This window comes from Pristiophorus japonicus, chromosome 20, assembly GCF_044704955.1.
Source record: "Pristiophorus japonicus isolate sPriJap1 chromosome 20, sPriJap1.hap1, whole genome shotgun sequence".
NCBI classification, from domain to species: domain Eukaryota; kingdom Metazoa; phylum Chordata; class Chondrichthyes; family Pristiophoridae; genus Pristiophorus; species Pristiophorus japonicus.
The window spans coordinates 9,192,273-9,208,580 of record NC_091996.1 but is presented as its reverse complement, the minus strand read 5'-3'; the positions used below and the strand labels follow the sequence as shown (position 1 = coordinate 9,208,580).

General features: G+C 44.9%; 1 protein-coding gene across 1 annotated transcript in view; it reads left to right on the top strand.

The window, feature by feature from the left end:
• The window catches only part of LOC139233155 (torsin-1A-like), a 38,399-nt gene extending 23,333 nt beyond the window's left edge, over positions 1-15,066 (top strand). Inside the window, exon 5 of the mRNA XM_070863733.1 lies at positions 14,727-15,066. Within this exon, the coding sequence (XP_070719834.1) occupies positions 14,727-14,989 (263 nt within the window). The 3' untranslated portion in view covers positions 14,990-15,066. The remainder of the gene's footprint in view (positions 1-14,726) is intronic.
• The last annotated feature ends 1,242 nt before the right edge of the window (positions 15,067-16,308 follow it).

Genomic DNA, 16,308 nt, shown 5'->3' with positions numbered 1-16,308 from the left:
ATCAGTATCAGAGCTTGCAGCTCATTGTAGTGGCAGGAGACAAGCCTGCCTTGATTGGTTGGGTTCACTGAAGCTGGATTGGAGGCGGGAGTCCAGAGAGGCAGCGGCCTATAAAAGGCTCAGCAGTCCGGGGAGCGTCGAGAGAGGCGGGAGTCCAGAGAGGCAGCGGCCGATAAAAGGCTCAGCAGTCCGGGGAGCGTCGAGAGAGGCGGGAGTCCAGAGAGGCAGCGGCCTATAAAAGGCTCAGCAGTCCGGGGAGCGTCGAGAGAGGCGGGAGTCCAGAGAGGCAGCGGCCTATAAAAGGCTCAGCAGTCCGGGGAGCGTCGAGAGAGGCGGGAGTCCAGAGAGGCAGCGGCCTATAAAAGGCTCAGCAGTCCGGGAGCGTCGAGAGAGGCGGGAGTTGAGAGAGACGTAGCGGTGCAGCTCCAGCTGGGAGAGAAGGCAAAAAAGAAGTAGAAGGAAATCAAAAGGTGACGTCACAGCCAACGTGGTAAGTGATTGGCTGCTGATTGGTGAGTAGTTTTTCTTTTTCTTTATTAGTCAGTAACTTTTAACATTGTTGTCGGCAATTTAAGTGTATCTAAGGGTTAAGTCATGGCAGGACAGCTCGGTCACGTGATATGCTCCTCCTGTACCATGTGGGAACACGGGGACAACACCAGTGTCCCTGACGACTACATGTGCGGGAAGTGTGTCCACCTCCGGCTACTGACGGTCCGCGTTGCGGAGTTGGAGCTGAAGGTGGATTCACTCTGGAGCATCCACGATGCTGAGAATGACGTGAGTATCACGTGTAGCGAGTTATTCTTACTGCAGGAGAAGGGTCCACAGCCAGCGAGGGAATGGAAGACCAGCAGGAAGAGTAGTGCAAGGAAGGTAGTGCAGGGGTCCCCTGTGGTCATCCCACTGCAAAACAGATACACTGCTTTGAGTACTGTTGAGGGGGATGACTCATCAGGGGAGGGCAGCAGCAGCCAAGTTCATGGCACCGTGGCTGGCTCTGTTGCACAGGAGGGCAGGAAAAAGAGTGGAAGAGCGATAGTGATAGGGGATTCAATTGTAAGGGGAATAGATAGGCGTTTCTGCGGCCGCAACCGAGACTCCAGGATGGTATGTTGCCTCCCTGGTGCAAGGGTCAAGGATGTCTCGGAGCGGGTGGAGGACATTCTAAAAAGGGAGGGAGAACAGCCAGTTGTCGTGGTGCACGTTGGTACCAATGACATAGGTAAAAAAAGGGATGAGTTCCTACGAAATGAATTTAAGGAGCTAGGAGCTAAATTAAAAAGTAGGACCTCAAAAGTAGTAATCTCGGGATTGCTACCAGTGCCACGTGCTAGTCAGAGTAGGAATCGCAGGATAGCTCAGATGAATACGTGGCTTGAGCAATGGTGCAGCAGGGAGGGATTCAAATTCCTGGGGCATTGGAACCGGTTCTGGGGGAGGTGGGACCAGTACAATCCGGACGGTCTGCACCTGGGCAGAATCGGAACCAATGTCCTCGGGGGAGTGTTTGCTAGTGCTGTTGGGGAGGAGTTAAACTAATATGGCAGGGGGATGGGAACCAATGCAGGGAGATAGAGGGAAACAAAAAGGAGGCAGAAACAGAAGACAGAAAGGAGATGAGTAAAAGTGGAGGGCAGAGAAACCCAAGGCAAAGAACAAAAGGGGCTATTGTACAGCAAAATTCTAAAAGGACAGAGAGTGTTAAAAAAACAAGCCTAAAGGCTTTGTGTCTTAATGCAAGGAGTATCCGCAATAAGGTGGATGAATTAACTGTGCAAATAGATGTTAACAAATATGATGTGATTGGGATTACGGAGACGTGGCTCCAGGATGAGCAGGGCTGGGAACTCAACATCCAGGGGTATTCAACATTCAGGAAGGATAGAATAAAAGGAAAAGGAGGTGGGGTAGCATTGCTGGTTAAGGAGGAGATTAAGGCAATAGTTAGGAAGGACATTAGCTTGGATGATGTGGAATCTATATGGGTAGAGCTGCAGAACACCAAAGGGCAAAAAACGTTAGTGGGAGTTGTGTACAGACCTCCAAACAGTAGTAGTGATGTTGGGGAGGGCATCAAACAGGAAATTAGGGGTGCGTGCAATAAAGGTGCAGCAGTTATAATGGGTGACTTTAATATGCACATAGATTGGGCTAACCAAACTGGAAGCAATACGGTGGAGGAGGATTTTCTGGAGTGCATAAGGGATGGTTTTTTAGACCAATATGTCGAGGAACCAACTAGGGGGGAGGCCATCTTAGACTGGGTGTTATGTAATGAGAAAGGATTAATTAGCAATCTCGTTGTGCGAGGCCCCTTGGGGAAGAGTGACCATAATATGGTGGAATTCTGCATTAGGATGGAGAATGAAACAGTTAATTCAGAGACCATGGTCCAGAACTTAAAGAAGGCTAACTTTGAAGGTATGAGGCGTGAATTGGCTGAGATGGATTGGCGAATGATACTTAAGGGGTTGACTCTGGATGGGCAATGGCAGACATTTAGAGACCGCATGGATGAACTACAACAATTGTACATTCCTGTCTGGCATAGAAATAAAAAAGGGAAGGTGGCTCAACCGTGGCTATCAAGGGAAATCAGGGATAGTATTAAAGCCAAGGAAGTGGCATACAAATTGGCCAGAAATAGCAGCGAACCTGGGGACTGGGAAAAATTTAGAACTCAGCAGAGGAGGACAAAGGGTTTGATTAGGGCAGGGAAAATGGAGTATGAGAAGAAGCTTGCAGGGAACATTAAGACGGATTGCAAAAGTTTCTATAGATATGTAAAGAGAAAAAGGTTAGTAAAGACAAATGTAGGTCCCCTGCAGTCAGAATCAGGGGAAGTCATAACGGGGAACAAAGAAATGGCGGACCAATTGAACAAGTACTTTGGTTCGGTATTCACGAAGGAGGACACGAACAACCTTCCGGTTATAAAAGGGGTCGGGGGGTCTAGTAAGGAGGAGGAACTGAGGGAAATCCTTATTAGCCGGGAAATTGTGTTGGGGAAATTGATGGGATTGAAGGCCGATAAATCCCCAGGGCCTGATGGACTGCATCCCAGAGTACTTAAGGAGGTGGCCTTGGAAATAGTGGATGCGTTGACAGTCATTTTCCAACATTCCATTGACTCTGGATCAGTTCCTATGGAGTGGAGGGTAGCCAATGTAACCCCACTTTTTAAAAAAGGAGGGAGAGAGAAAACAGGGAATTATAGACCGGTCAGCCTGACATCGGTAGTGGGTAAAATGATGGAATCAATTATTAAGGATGTCATAGCAGTGCATTTGGAAAGAGGTGACATGATAGGTCCAAGTCAGCATGGATTTGTGAAAGGGAAATCATGCTTGACAAATCTTCTGGAATTTTTTGAGGATGTTTCCAGTAGAGTGGATAAGGGAGAACCAGTTGATGTGGTATATTTGGACTTTCAGAAGGCGTTCGACAAGGTCCCACACAAGAGATTGATGTGCAAAGTTAGAGCACATGGGATTGGGGGTAGTGTACTGACATGGATTGAGAACTGGTTGTCAGACAGGAAGCAAAGAGTAGGAGTAAATGGGTACTTTTCAGAATGGTAGGCAGTGACTAGTGGGGTACCGCAAGGTTCTGTGCTGGGGCCCCAGCTGTTTACACTGTACATTAATGATTTAGATGAGGGGATTAAATGTAGTATCTCCAAATTTGCGGATGACACTAAGTTGGGTGGCAGTGTGAGCTGCGAGGAGGATGCTGTGAGGCTGCAGAGCGACTTGGATAGATTAGGTGAGTGGGCAAATGCATGGCAGATGAAGTATAATGTGGATAAATGTGAGGTTATCCACTTTGGTGGTAAAAACAGAGAGACAGACTATTATCTGAATGGTGACAGATTAGGAAAAGGGGAGGTGCAAAGAGACCTGGGTGTCATGGTACATCAGTCATTGAAGGTTGGCATGCAGGTGCAGCAGGCGGTTAAGAAAGCAAATGGCATGTTGGCCTTCATAGCAAGGGGATTTGAGTACAGGGGCAGGGAGGTGTTGCTACAGTTGTACAGGGCATTGGTGAGGCCACACCTGGAGTATTGTGTACAGTTTTGGTCTCCTAACCTGAGGAAGGACATTCTTGCTATTGAGGGAGTGCAGCGAAGGTTCACCAGACTGAATCCCGGGATGGCGGGACTGACCTATCAAGAAAGACTGGATCAACTGGGCTTGTATTCACTGGAGTTCAGAAGAATGAGAGGGGACCTCATAGAAACATATAAAATTCTGACTGGGTTAGACAGGTTAGATGCAGGAAGAATGTTCCCAATGTTGGGGAAGTCCAGAACCAGGGGTCACAGTCTAAGGATAAGGGGTAAGCCATTTAGGACCGAGATGCGGAGGAACTTCTTCACCCAGAGAGTGGTGAACCTGTGGAATTCTCTACCACAGAAAGTTGTTGAGGCCAATTCACTAAATATATTCAAAAAGGAGTTAGATGAGGTCCTTACTGCTAGGGGGATCAAGGGGTATGGCGAGAAAGCAGGAATGGGGTACTGAAGTTGAATGTTCAGCCATGAACTCATTGAATGGCGGTGCAGGCTAGAAGGGCCGAATGGCCTACTCCTGCACCTATTTTCTATGTTTCTATGTTTCTATGGAATGAGATTTTTCGTGCGGAAGCGAAATTGGCATCGAAAGATGATGTCATCAAGCAGTATCCGAAGGTGTTCCGCTAAAACAGGCATTCCGATCCAAGATTTCAAGGCAAGAGTGTCAGAGTGCAGAAGGATGCAAGACCAGTTTACTGCAAGCCACGTCCCGTACCATATGCACTCAAGGAGAAAGTTGAGTAAGAACTCAACAAACTAGAAACTGAGAACATTATCTCTAAGGTAGATCTGAGTAATTGGGTTACACCCATTGTTGTTGTACCTAAGTCAGATGAATAAAAGTAAAACTTGTATTTATATAGTGCCTTTCATGACCACTGGATGTCTCAAAGTGCTTCACAGCCAATTAAGTACTTTTGGAGTGTAGTCACTGTTGTAATGTAGGGAAATGCGGCAGCCAGTTTGCACACGGCAAACTTCCACAAAGAGCACTGTGATAATGACCAGATAATCTGTTTTGTTATGTTGGTTGAAGGATAAATATTGTCCAGGACACCGGGGATAACTTCCCTGCTCATCTTCAAAATAGTGCCATGGGATCTTTTACGTTCACCTGAGAGAGCAGACAGGACCTCATCCGAAAGACAGAACCTCTGACAGTGCAGCACTCCCTGAGCACTGCACTGGACTGTCAGTCTAGATTTTTGTGCTCAAGTCCCTAGAGTGAAACTTGAACCCACAACCTTCTGACTCTGAGGTGAGTGAGCTAACCACTGAGCCACAGCTGACACTGTGGTAAGGTAAGATAGTATGGTAAGGTTGTGTGGTGTTTATAAGGTAACCATAAACTAGGTTCCAGAGTGTAATCTATCCAATACGTTGCCAAATGTGGAAGATTTGTTCACAGCACTGACAGGTGGCCAGATCTTTTCAAATTTAAATATGACAAACGCCTATCTACAAGTTGAATTAGATGAAGAGTCCAAGTCGTGCTTGACTATAAATACTCACCTAGGCCTATATCAGTTCAATAGGCTACCATTGGAGTGTCTTCCACCTCCAACATATTCCAGGGGGTGATGAACCAAATATCGCAAGGGATTGAATGGGTTGTGTGTTATTTTGATGACATATTCATTTCAGCCCCAAATAGGCAAATCCATGATAAGGTGTTGAATGAAGTGCTCAAATGGCTAGAGAAGCACGAAGTACGAGTGACTGCTCACAAGTATGAGATGTTTCAAAACTCAGTTGAGTACTTAAGGCACAGAGTAGACAAAGATGGTTTACATCCAACCAAGGGAAAGCTGGTTGCAATCAGAATTGCCCCCACACCCAAGAATGTCTCTGAACTTCGATCATTTTTGGGTCTTTTGAATCATTACAAAAGTTCCTTCCAAATTTAGCTACAGTGGGCCCAAGTTTCGGGCCGTGCCTAGAACGGCGCAGCCTCGACCTGGACGCCCGTTTTTCACGCTGGAAAGTGCGCCGAAAAAATACTTGCATATTCTCCGGCTCCCTGCAGGTCTTCAGCAGCTTGGCGTGTCGCGCACAGAATAGCGGGGGGCAGAGCAAGAGACTCGCGCCGATTCTACAAATAGTGGGAGGTGGGCTCTAATTTAAATAAGGCAACGTTGTGCCGGCAACCCTGCGCATTGGAGCGTGCGCGCACGCGCAGTGGCACATAAGCATTGGCACTCGGCCATTTTTAAAGGGACTAGAGGAAAAGGGAAGATTTGTCTCGTGGACCCCTGGAAAGGCTTGTGATTTAATTTTAGTGATTTTTTTGTGTCTGAAGGAGTGCTTGCTCTTTCTTCGGCTGCCGTCCAGCCACTTACACCGCCCCTATCGCGTGGCCGAATGGCCTCAGTCCCCTGCAGCTCGAAAGCTGCTTGCTCTTTCTTCGGCTGCCGTCCAGCCACTGATGGAAGGAAGGCCTGCCTGAAGCACTGCAGCTTGAAGGCTGCTGCTGCTTCACACAGGTAGGAACATGGAATATTTAATCTTTGCTGTGTTTATAAATTTTTATTCCGGTTGGATCTTTATTTGTATAAGTATGACTGTTGAATGATTGTAGAATTTAATTACTTCCCTTCACCTCCCCCCCCCCCCTCCCGCCGTTCCCTACGCCTGATTTGTAACGTGTAGGCAAGGTTTTCTGAGCGTACAAAAATCTTCACTTACTTCATTCTAAGTTAGTTTGGAGTAAGTTTTCACTGCCTAAACTTTCAAAACAGGCATAAGTGGCCGGACACGCCCCTTTTGAAAAAAAAATTCTGTTCCAAACTGAAACTGTTCTAACTGACTAGAACTGGAGCAATCTAAATGCCGAGAATTGCAATTTCTAAGATACTCCATTCTAAAACCAGTTGCTCCCAAAAAACAGGAGCAACTCAGGCCGAAACTTGGCCCCATCGTTACATCCACTGAATGAACTGTTGAGAAAACAGGTCCCTTGGAAGTGGTCAAAAGAGTGCAACACAGCATTCAAGGAGTGTAAAGGTTGCTAGAGAGTACCATGTTAGATCATTATGACGTATCTAAGGCAATCAAGTTGGTGTGTGACGCCTCTCCATACGGAGTTGGGGCAGTGATGTCTCATGTACTAGATAGTGGGGAGGAGAGACCAATTACTTTTGCTTCACACACTCTCAGTGCCAGTGAGCGGAATAATGTGCAGATTGAAAGGAAAGCTTTGGCATTGATATTTGGGGTCAAGAAGTTTCACAAATACTTGTTTAGTCATAAGTTTACCACAGTTACTGTCCATAAGCCCCTGACAGCAATTCTCCATCCAAAGTCCCTAGTTCAAATCTTAGCTGCAGCTCGAATGCAGAGATGGGCTTTGATTTTGTCAGTATATATGCATGACATGAGCACAGATCATCAGCTAATCACAGTAATACTGATCCTATGTCCAAGTTACCATCCCCATCACAAGTTACACCCAATAGGGAAGTGTTCTATTTCCCATACATTGATGAGTTGCCAGACACAGCTGAAGAGATTGGTAGGGCAATCAAATGTGACCCAGTTGAGTCGGGAGCAGTGTGGAGAGGCCTACAAAAGGCCGCGAGGTCGGGCGGTGCGTCGCTGAGTCGGGAGCAGCGTCGGAGGTGCGTGGAGAGGCCTACAAAAGGCGTGCTTGTGCAGCGACAGGGAGAAGGCAAAAAAGAAGCAGAAAGAAATAGAAAGGTGACGTCACAGCCAAGGGGGTAAGTGATTGGCTGGTGATTGGTGAGTACTTTTTCTTTTTTCTCTTCGAGAACAGTGAGTAAACTTTAGCATTGTTGTTGCCAATTTAAGTGTATCTAAGGGTTAAGTCATGGCAGGAGAGCTCGGTCACGTGATATGCTCCTCCTGTACCATGTGGGAACTCAGGGGCACTTCCGGTGTCCCTGACGACTACGTGTGCGGGAAGTGTATCCGCCTCCAGCTCCTGACGGACCGCGTTGCAGAATTGGAGCTGAGGGTGGATTCACTCTGGAGCATCCACGATGCTGAGAATGACGTGAGTAGCACGTCTAGTGTGTTGGTCTTAACGCAGGTGAAGGGTCCACAGCAAGCTAGGGAATGGAAGACCAGCAAGAAGAGCAGTGCAAGGAAGGTAGTGCAAGGGTCCCCTGCGGCCATCCCCCTGCAAAACAGATACACCATTTTGAGTACCATTGAGGGGGATGACTCATCAGGGGAGGGCAGCAGCAGCCAAGTTCATGGCGCCGTGGCTGGCTCTGCTGCACAGGAGGGCAGGAAAAAGAATGGGAGAACAATAGTGATAGGGGATTCAATTGTAAGGGAAATAGATAGGCGTTTCTGCGGCCGCAACCGAGACTTCAGGATGGTATGTTGCCTCCCTGGTGCAAGGGTCAAGGATGTCTCGGAGCGGGTGCAGGACATTCTGAAAAGGGAGGGTGAACAGCCAGTTGTCTTGGTGCACATTGGTACTAACAATATAGGTAAAAAAAGGGATGAATTTAAGGAGCTAGGAGCTAAATTAAAACGTAGGACCTCAAAAGTAGTAATCTCGGGATTGCAACCAGTGCCACGTGCTAGTCAGAGTAGCAATCGCAGGATAGCTCAGATGAATACGTGGCTTGAGTAGTGGTGCAGCAGGTAGGGATTCAAATTCCTGGGGCATTGGAACCGGTTCTTGGGGAGGTGGGACCAGTACAAACCGGACAGTCTGCACCTAGGCAGGACCGGAACCAATGTCCTAGGGGGAGTGTTTGCTAGTGCTGTTGGGGAGGAGTTAAACTAATATGGCAGGGGGATGGGAACCAATGCAGGGAGACAGAGGGAAACAAAAAGGAGACAAAAGCAAAAGACAGAAAGGAGATGAGTAAAAGTGGAGGGCAGAGAAACCCAAGGCAAAAAACAAAAAGGGCCACTGAATCTAAAGGCTGCAGGAGGGGTCAAAACTAAAAATCATGGTTTTAAAAACTAGTATTAAAACACTCTACCTAAACGCACGCAGCATTCGAAATAAAGTAAATGTGTTGACGGCACAAATCATTACAAATGGGTATGATTTGGTGGCCATTACAGAAACGTGGTTGCAGGTTGGCCAAGACTGAGAATTAGACATACAGGGGTATCTGACGATTCGGAAAGATAGACAAGAAGGGAAAGGAGGTGGGGTAGCTCTGTTAATAAAGGATGATATCAGGGCAGTTGTGAGAGACGATATTGGCTCTAATGAGCAAAATGTTGAATCATTGTGGGTGGAGATTAGAGATAGTAAGGGGAAAAAGTCACTGGTGGGCGTAGTTTATAGGCCCCCAAATAATAACTTCACGGTGGGGCGGGCAATAATCAAGGAAATAATGGAGGCATGTGAAAAAGGAACGGCAGTAATCATGGGGGATTTTAACCTACATATCGATTGGTCAAATCAAATCGCACGGGGTAGCCTGGAGGAGGAATTAATAGAATGCATACGGGATTGTTTCTTAGAACAGTATGTCACAGAACCTAAAGGGAGCAAGCTATCTTAGATCTGGTCCTGTGTAATGAGACAGGAATAATAAACGATCTCCTAGTAAAAGGTCCTCTCGGAATGAGTGATCACAGTATGGTTGAATTTGTAATACAGATTGAGGGTGAGGAAGTAGTGTCTCAAACGAGCGTACCATGCTTAAACAAAGGGGACTACAGTGGGATGAGGGCAGAATTGGCTAAAGTAGACTGGAAACACAGACTAAGCTGTTGCACAATTGAAGAACAGTGGAGGACTTTTAAGGAGCTCTTTCATAGTGCTCAACAAAGATATATTCCAGTGAAAAAGAAGGGCAGTAAGAGAAGGGATAACCAGCCGTGGATAACCAAGGAAATAAAGGAGAGTATCAAATTAAAAACTAATGCATATAAGGTGGCCAAGGTTAGTGGGAAACTAGAAGATTGGGAAAATTTTAAACAACAGCAAAGAATGACTAAGAAAGCAATAAAGAAAGGAAAGATAGATTACGAAGGTAAACTTGCGCAAAACATAAAAACAGATAGTAAAAGCTTTTACAGCTGTATAAAACGGAAAAGAGTGACTAAAGTAAATGTTGGTCCCTTAGAAGATGAGAAGGGAGATTTAATAATGGGAAATGTGGAAATGGCTGAGACCTTAAACAATTATTTTGTTTGGGTCTTCACAGTGGAAGACACAAAAATCATGCCAAAAATTGCTGGTCATAGGAATGTGGGAAGGGAGGACCTTGAGACAATCACTATCACTAGGGGGGTAGTGCTGGACAGGCTAATGGGACTCAAGGTAGACAAGTCCCCTGGTCCTGATGAAATGCATCCTAGGGTATTAAAAGAGATGGCGGAAGTTATAGCAGAGGCATTCGTTATAATCTACCAAAATTCTCTGGACTCTGGGGAGGTACCAGCGGATTGGAAAGCAGCAAATGTAACGCCTCTGTTTAAAAAAGGGGGCAGACAAAAGGCAGGTAACTATAGGCCGGTTAGTTTAACATCTGTAGTGGGGAAAATGCTTGAAACTATCATTAAGGAAGAAATAGCGGGACATTTAGATAGGAATAGTGCAATCAAGCAGACGCAGCATGGATTCATGAAGGGGAAATCATGTTTAACTAATTTACTGGAATTCTTTGAGGATATAACGAGCATGGTGGATAGAGGTGTACCGATGGATGTGGTGTATCTGGATTTCCAAAAGGTATTCGATAAGGTGCCACACAAAAGGTTACTGCAGAAGATAAAGGTACACGGAGTCAGAGGAAATGTATTAGCATGGATAGAGAATTGGCTGGCTAACAGAAAGCAGAGAGTCGGGATAAATGGGTCCTTTTCGGGTTGGAAATCGGTGGTTAGTGGTGTGCCACAGGGATCGGTGCTGGGACCACAACTGTTTACAATATACATAGATGACCTGGAAGAGGGGACAGAGTGTACTGCAACAAAATTTGCAGATGACACAGAGATTAGTGGGAAAGCGGGTTGTGTAGAGGACACAGAGAGGCTGCAAAGAGATTCAGATAGGTTAAGCGAATGGGCTAAGGTTTGGCAGATGGAATACAATGTCGGAAAGTGTGAGGTCATCCACTTTGGGAAAAAAAACAGTAAAAGGGAATATTATTTGAATGGGGAGAAATTACAACATGCTGAGGTGCAGAGGGACCTGGGGGTCCTTGTGCATGAATCCCAAAAAGTTAGTTTGCAGGTGCAGCAGGTAATCAGGAAGGCGAATGGAATGTTGGCCTTCATTGCGAGAGGGATGGAGTACAAAAGCAGGGAGGTCCTGCTGCAACTGTATAGGGTATTGGTGAGGCCGCACCTGGAGTACTGCGTGCAGTTTTGGTCACCTTACTTAAGGAAGGATATACTGGCTTTGGAGGGGGTACAGAGACGATTCACTAGGCTGATTCCGGAGATGAGGGGGTTACCTTATGATGATAGATTGAGTAGACTGGGTCTTTACTCGTTGAAGTTCAGAAGGATGAGGGGTGATCTTATAGAAACATTTAAAATAATGAAAGGGATAGACAAGATAGAGGCAGAGAGGTTGTTTCCACTATTCGGGGAGACTAGAACTAGGGGGCACAACCTCAAAATACGGGGGAGCCAATTTAAAACCGAGTTGAGAAGGAATTTCTTCTCCCAGAAGGCTGTGAATCTGTGGAATTCTCTGCCCAAGGAAGCAGTTGAGGCTACTCATTGAATGTATTCAAATCACAGATAGATAGATTTTTAACCAATAAGGGAATTAAGGGTTATGCGGAGCGGGTGGGTAAATGGAGCTGAGTCCACGGCCAGATCAGCCATGATCTTGTTGAATGGCGGAGCAGGCTTGAGGGGCTAGATGGCCTACTCCTGTTCCTAATTCTTATGTTCTTATGTTCTTATATCAAAGGTGTATATTACATAGCAAATGGATGGCCAAACCAGGTATCCGAGGAAGATATTCATCCATACTTCGTTCGTAGGAAGGAATTGTCAGTGGATAAATACTGTATCATGTGGGGAGCAAGATTGGTTATCCCATATAGTTTCAGATCTAAATTGTTTGGAGATCTTCATGGCCAGCAGCTGGGAACGTGCTTGACCAAGAGTTTTGCTGCAGTTACTTATGGTGGCCAGGTTTAGATAAAGAGTACATCGTCAGTCAGTGTACAACATATCAATCGGTGAGCAAGAAACCACCATCAGTACCATTACAGCCATGGAAATGGCCTCCCAGGGTGTGGCAAAGGTTACATGTAGATTTTGCTGAGCTAGAAGGATTGTTCATAGTGATAGATAGTCATTCGAAATGGGTAGAGGTGTTTCTGATGCAGAAAATAACAAGTAAAACACTAGACAATTTATGAAGATTTTTTTCTTCATATAGCCTCCCAAATAAATTGTGTCAGATAATGGGCTGCAATTTTGTTCAGAAGAGTTCACACAGTTCATGAGCAGAAACGGTGTGAAACATACCAAAGTTCTACTGTAACTCCCTGCTTCAAATGGTGCAGAAGATCGCACAGTATAAATTGTAAAACTTGTCTTATCAACCAAATGTTGGATCCAAATCCAAAGAAAGGTCAGTTGTCACTGGACCACAAACTGGCAAATTTTCTGATTAGCTATCAGAATATTCCTCATATCACTACTGGTAGAAAACCAGCAGAGTTGTTTCTCAAATGCCAGCCACGAACCAGGTTCTCGTTGTTAAAGCCAAACTTGGCACAGTCAGTAGAAGTCAAACAGTCAAAGTAGAAAGAGAATCATGATAAAGGTAGGGTTAGAGAGAGAAGTGTGAAATTGAAACAGAAGGTAAGAGTGAAGAACCATCATCATAAATGGTTAAAGTAGTTACCAGGAAGAGTAGTGAAAATATGTGGCTCTCGCACATGTTTGGTCAAGATATTTGATCATAGAAAAGTTAGGTTTGTTCACATTGATCATAACTTACCTACAGATATGGAAGGAGATGAAAGTTGGATGATTCAATTTATTCTGATGAGTCAAATAGTCTTGTTACAAGTAGAGTACCAGTAGCAAATCCTCCATCAAATGTACAAGAAACAAGTCCAAGAAAAAGTTCTTATGTCTGAGTCTGAGTCAGGCAGACAAACAGTCTGAAAGTATAGAAAGTCTAAATGCAGATCAAGGTCAGCCCTTGGAGAAAAAACCTCCTCGGGCTCAGCCTAGAAAGAAAGTATCCTGTTCGAAACAAAGCCAGTAGTTAAGCTTCATCTGTAAATATGGAAAATAAGTTAATATATTTTGTTTGTGTTACAGAATTCTACAGTAGAATTTGGAAACATAAAATGGGTTCCATTTGAGAAATGTATACCAAGAGTTGTGTATACTATGCAAGTCATGTACAATGATTATTTGTTATGATTAACTTCTTCAATAAGGAGGGATAAGTGTTGTCTAGCCACCTAGTGGACTACTGATGTAATAACAATAAAGCCATGTGCTGCATCAGTGTTTATTCAGAAACCTTGTTGTGCAGTTGTCTGTAATGCTGTGTCTCAAGATACCACACCTGAATTTTTTTCCTTTCAAGCGACTTTCAAAAAAGAATTCATAGCACTGTTTCGAAGAAGAGCAGGGGAGCTATCCCCAGTGTCCGAGCCAATATTTATCCCTCAATCAACATAACAAAGACATTTTATCTGGTCATTATCACATTGCTGCTTGTGGGAGCTTCCCATGTGCAAATTAGCTGCAGTATTTCCTACATTACAACACTTCAAAAGTACTTCATTGGCTGTAAAGTGCTTTGGAAGGCCCAGTGGTTGTGAAAGGTGCTATTTAAATGCAGGTCTTTTTGGGGTTTTTTCTGAGCGGGATTGACATGGTGGATGCAGACAGGATGTTTTCCCTCGTGGGAGAATCTCGAACTAGGGGGCATCGCTTCAGAATAAGGAGTCGCCCATTTCGAACTGAGATGAGAAGGAATTTTTTCTCTCAGAGGGTTGTAAACCTGTGAAATTCTCTGCCCCAGAGAGCTGTGGAGGCTGGGTCATTGAATATATTTAAGGTGGAGCTAGACAGATTTTTGAACGATAAGGGAGTAAAAGGTTATGGGGAGCGGGCAGGGAAGTGGAGTTGAGGCCAAGATCAGATCAGCCATGATTTTATTGAATGGCGGAGCAGGCTCGAGGGGCCAAATGGCCGACTCCTGCTTCTATTTCTTATGTTCTTAGATAGAACTTTGGATTCTTGGGAATCAAGGGATGTGGGGATTGTGCAGGAAAGTGGAGTTGAGGTCGAAGATCAGCCATCAGATCTTATTCAATGACGGAGCAGCTTGAGCGGCCATATGGCCTACTCCTGCTCCTTATGTTCTTGTGTTTGTTGCACTGCCTCTAAGGCAAGTATGTCCTTCTTCAGAAAAGGAGACCAAAACTGTGCACAGTACTCCATGTGTGATCTCACCATAGCCCTGTACAACATTACAGCAGTGACTACACTTCAAAATAGTACTTCATTGGCTGTAAAGAATTTTGGGACATCATGGAGTTGTAAAAGGCGCTCTATAAATGCAAGTTCTTTTTTTTATTACTGCAATATCGCAATTTATTTCAGTGTTATATTGTACAAGCCGAAAACTTCTATATTACAGAATCGGAGCAGCCTGCAGTCTAAGAATTCGATGAATGTGACTGAAATGCACTTTTTTCTTGTTTTATTTCCGCAGCTGGATTCTGGCACGCTAGCCTCATCGACATGAACCTAATAGACTATTTTATTCCTTTTCTCCCATTGGAGCACAGACATGTTGTGTTGTGTGCAAAAGCTGCGATGCAATCGAGACATTTTAAAGATGTTGAGCAAGTGGCAATCAAAGTGGCAGAAGAAATGATGTACTTTCCAAAGGACGAGAAGATATTTTCGATTCGGGGCTGCAAACAAGTGGCTACAAAAGTGGATTATTGGACAACTGCGGATAAAGAAACATAGAATAATGCCTTTTATTTTTGTAGTAAATCCCTTTAAGTATCATGGTGTGGCAAATTAAATGGTATCTTAGCTTTTTATTTGGACAAGTTGGGATTCAACTTTTTAATATTTACATAAATGGCAGACTTGATCCTACATTTTAAAAAAACTTTTAAAGCTCTCCTGCACGTAACTTAGCATTTTAGGACATTTCGAAACCAAAAATTTGAGACCAGGAGATTGTGCCCTTTTTATATTTTAGTATAAACAGGTGACCCTTGGAAACTTGATTGAGCGAAAATCCAAACTGAAATGAAATTTCAAGGACAAAGCAGCCCGCTTGATTAGCACTCCATCCACCACCTTAAACATACACTCCCTCCACCACCGGCGCATCTACAGGATGCACTGCAGCAACTCACCAAGAGGTCGACAGCACCTCCCAAACCTGCGACCTCTACCACCTAGAAGGTCAAGGGCAGCATGCGCATGGGAACACCATCACCTCCATGTTCCCCTCCAAGTCACACATCATCCTGACTTGGAAAAATATCGGCTGTTTCTTCATCGTCGCTGGGTCACAATCCTGAAACTCCCTCCCAAAAGCACTGTGGGAGCACCTTCACCATATGGACTGCAGCGGTTCAAGAAGGCGGCTCACCACCACCTTCTCAGGGGCGATAGGGATGGGCAATAAATGCTGGCTTTGCCAGCGACGCCCACATCCCATTAATGAATAAAAATTGCACTGAAGGGAAAGTGGGTGGGAGGGAAACTCCTGTTAATTGTGGGGAATGCTCTGTTTCATTTTAGCTCAGATTTTATTTAATTCAGTTTTAAATTCCCCAACTGCCGTGGTGACATTTGAACTCATTAGTCCAGGCCTCTGGATTAGTAGTCCAGTAACATAACCACTATGCGACCCCCCACCCCACAGGAGACAGAGGCACTCAGACCATTGTGCTGACTGACTAGTTCAGGGTTTTCCGCATAGGAAGGAAAAAGTTTTTAAAACATTAAAAAAAAACAAGTTAAGCTAAGATATGAAATTCGGATTGGATGATTTTCTATGCATTGCAGTAGAAATCAGTTTAACTTCTAATATGATGGGACATAGGGCTCAATTTTCCTCAGATTTGCGCTGTTTTTTTTTGGAGCAGGCTGCTTTTTCTGGCCTAACTTAAAAATCCCCAGTTTCCCCAATCAATTTGCACCAGTGTAACTCAGTTAGTTACGATTTTTTTAGGTCAGTTTTTTTTTCAGCCAAAGGGGGCGTAACCAGCCAACTACGCCACTTCTGGCCATTTAGGGAAGTTTGGCCAGCTGAGAGTTACTCCAGT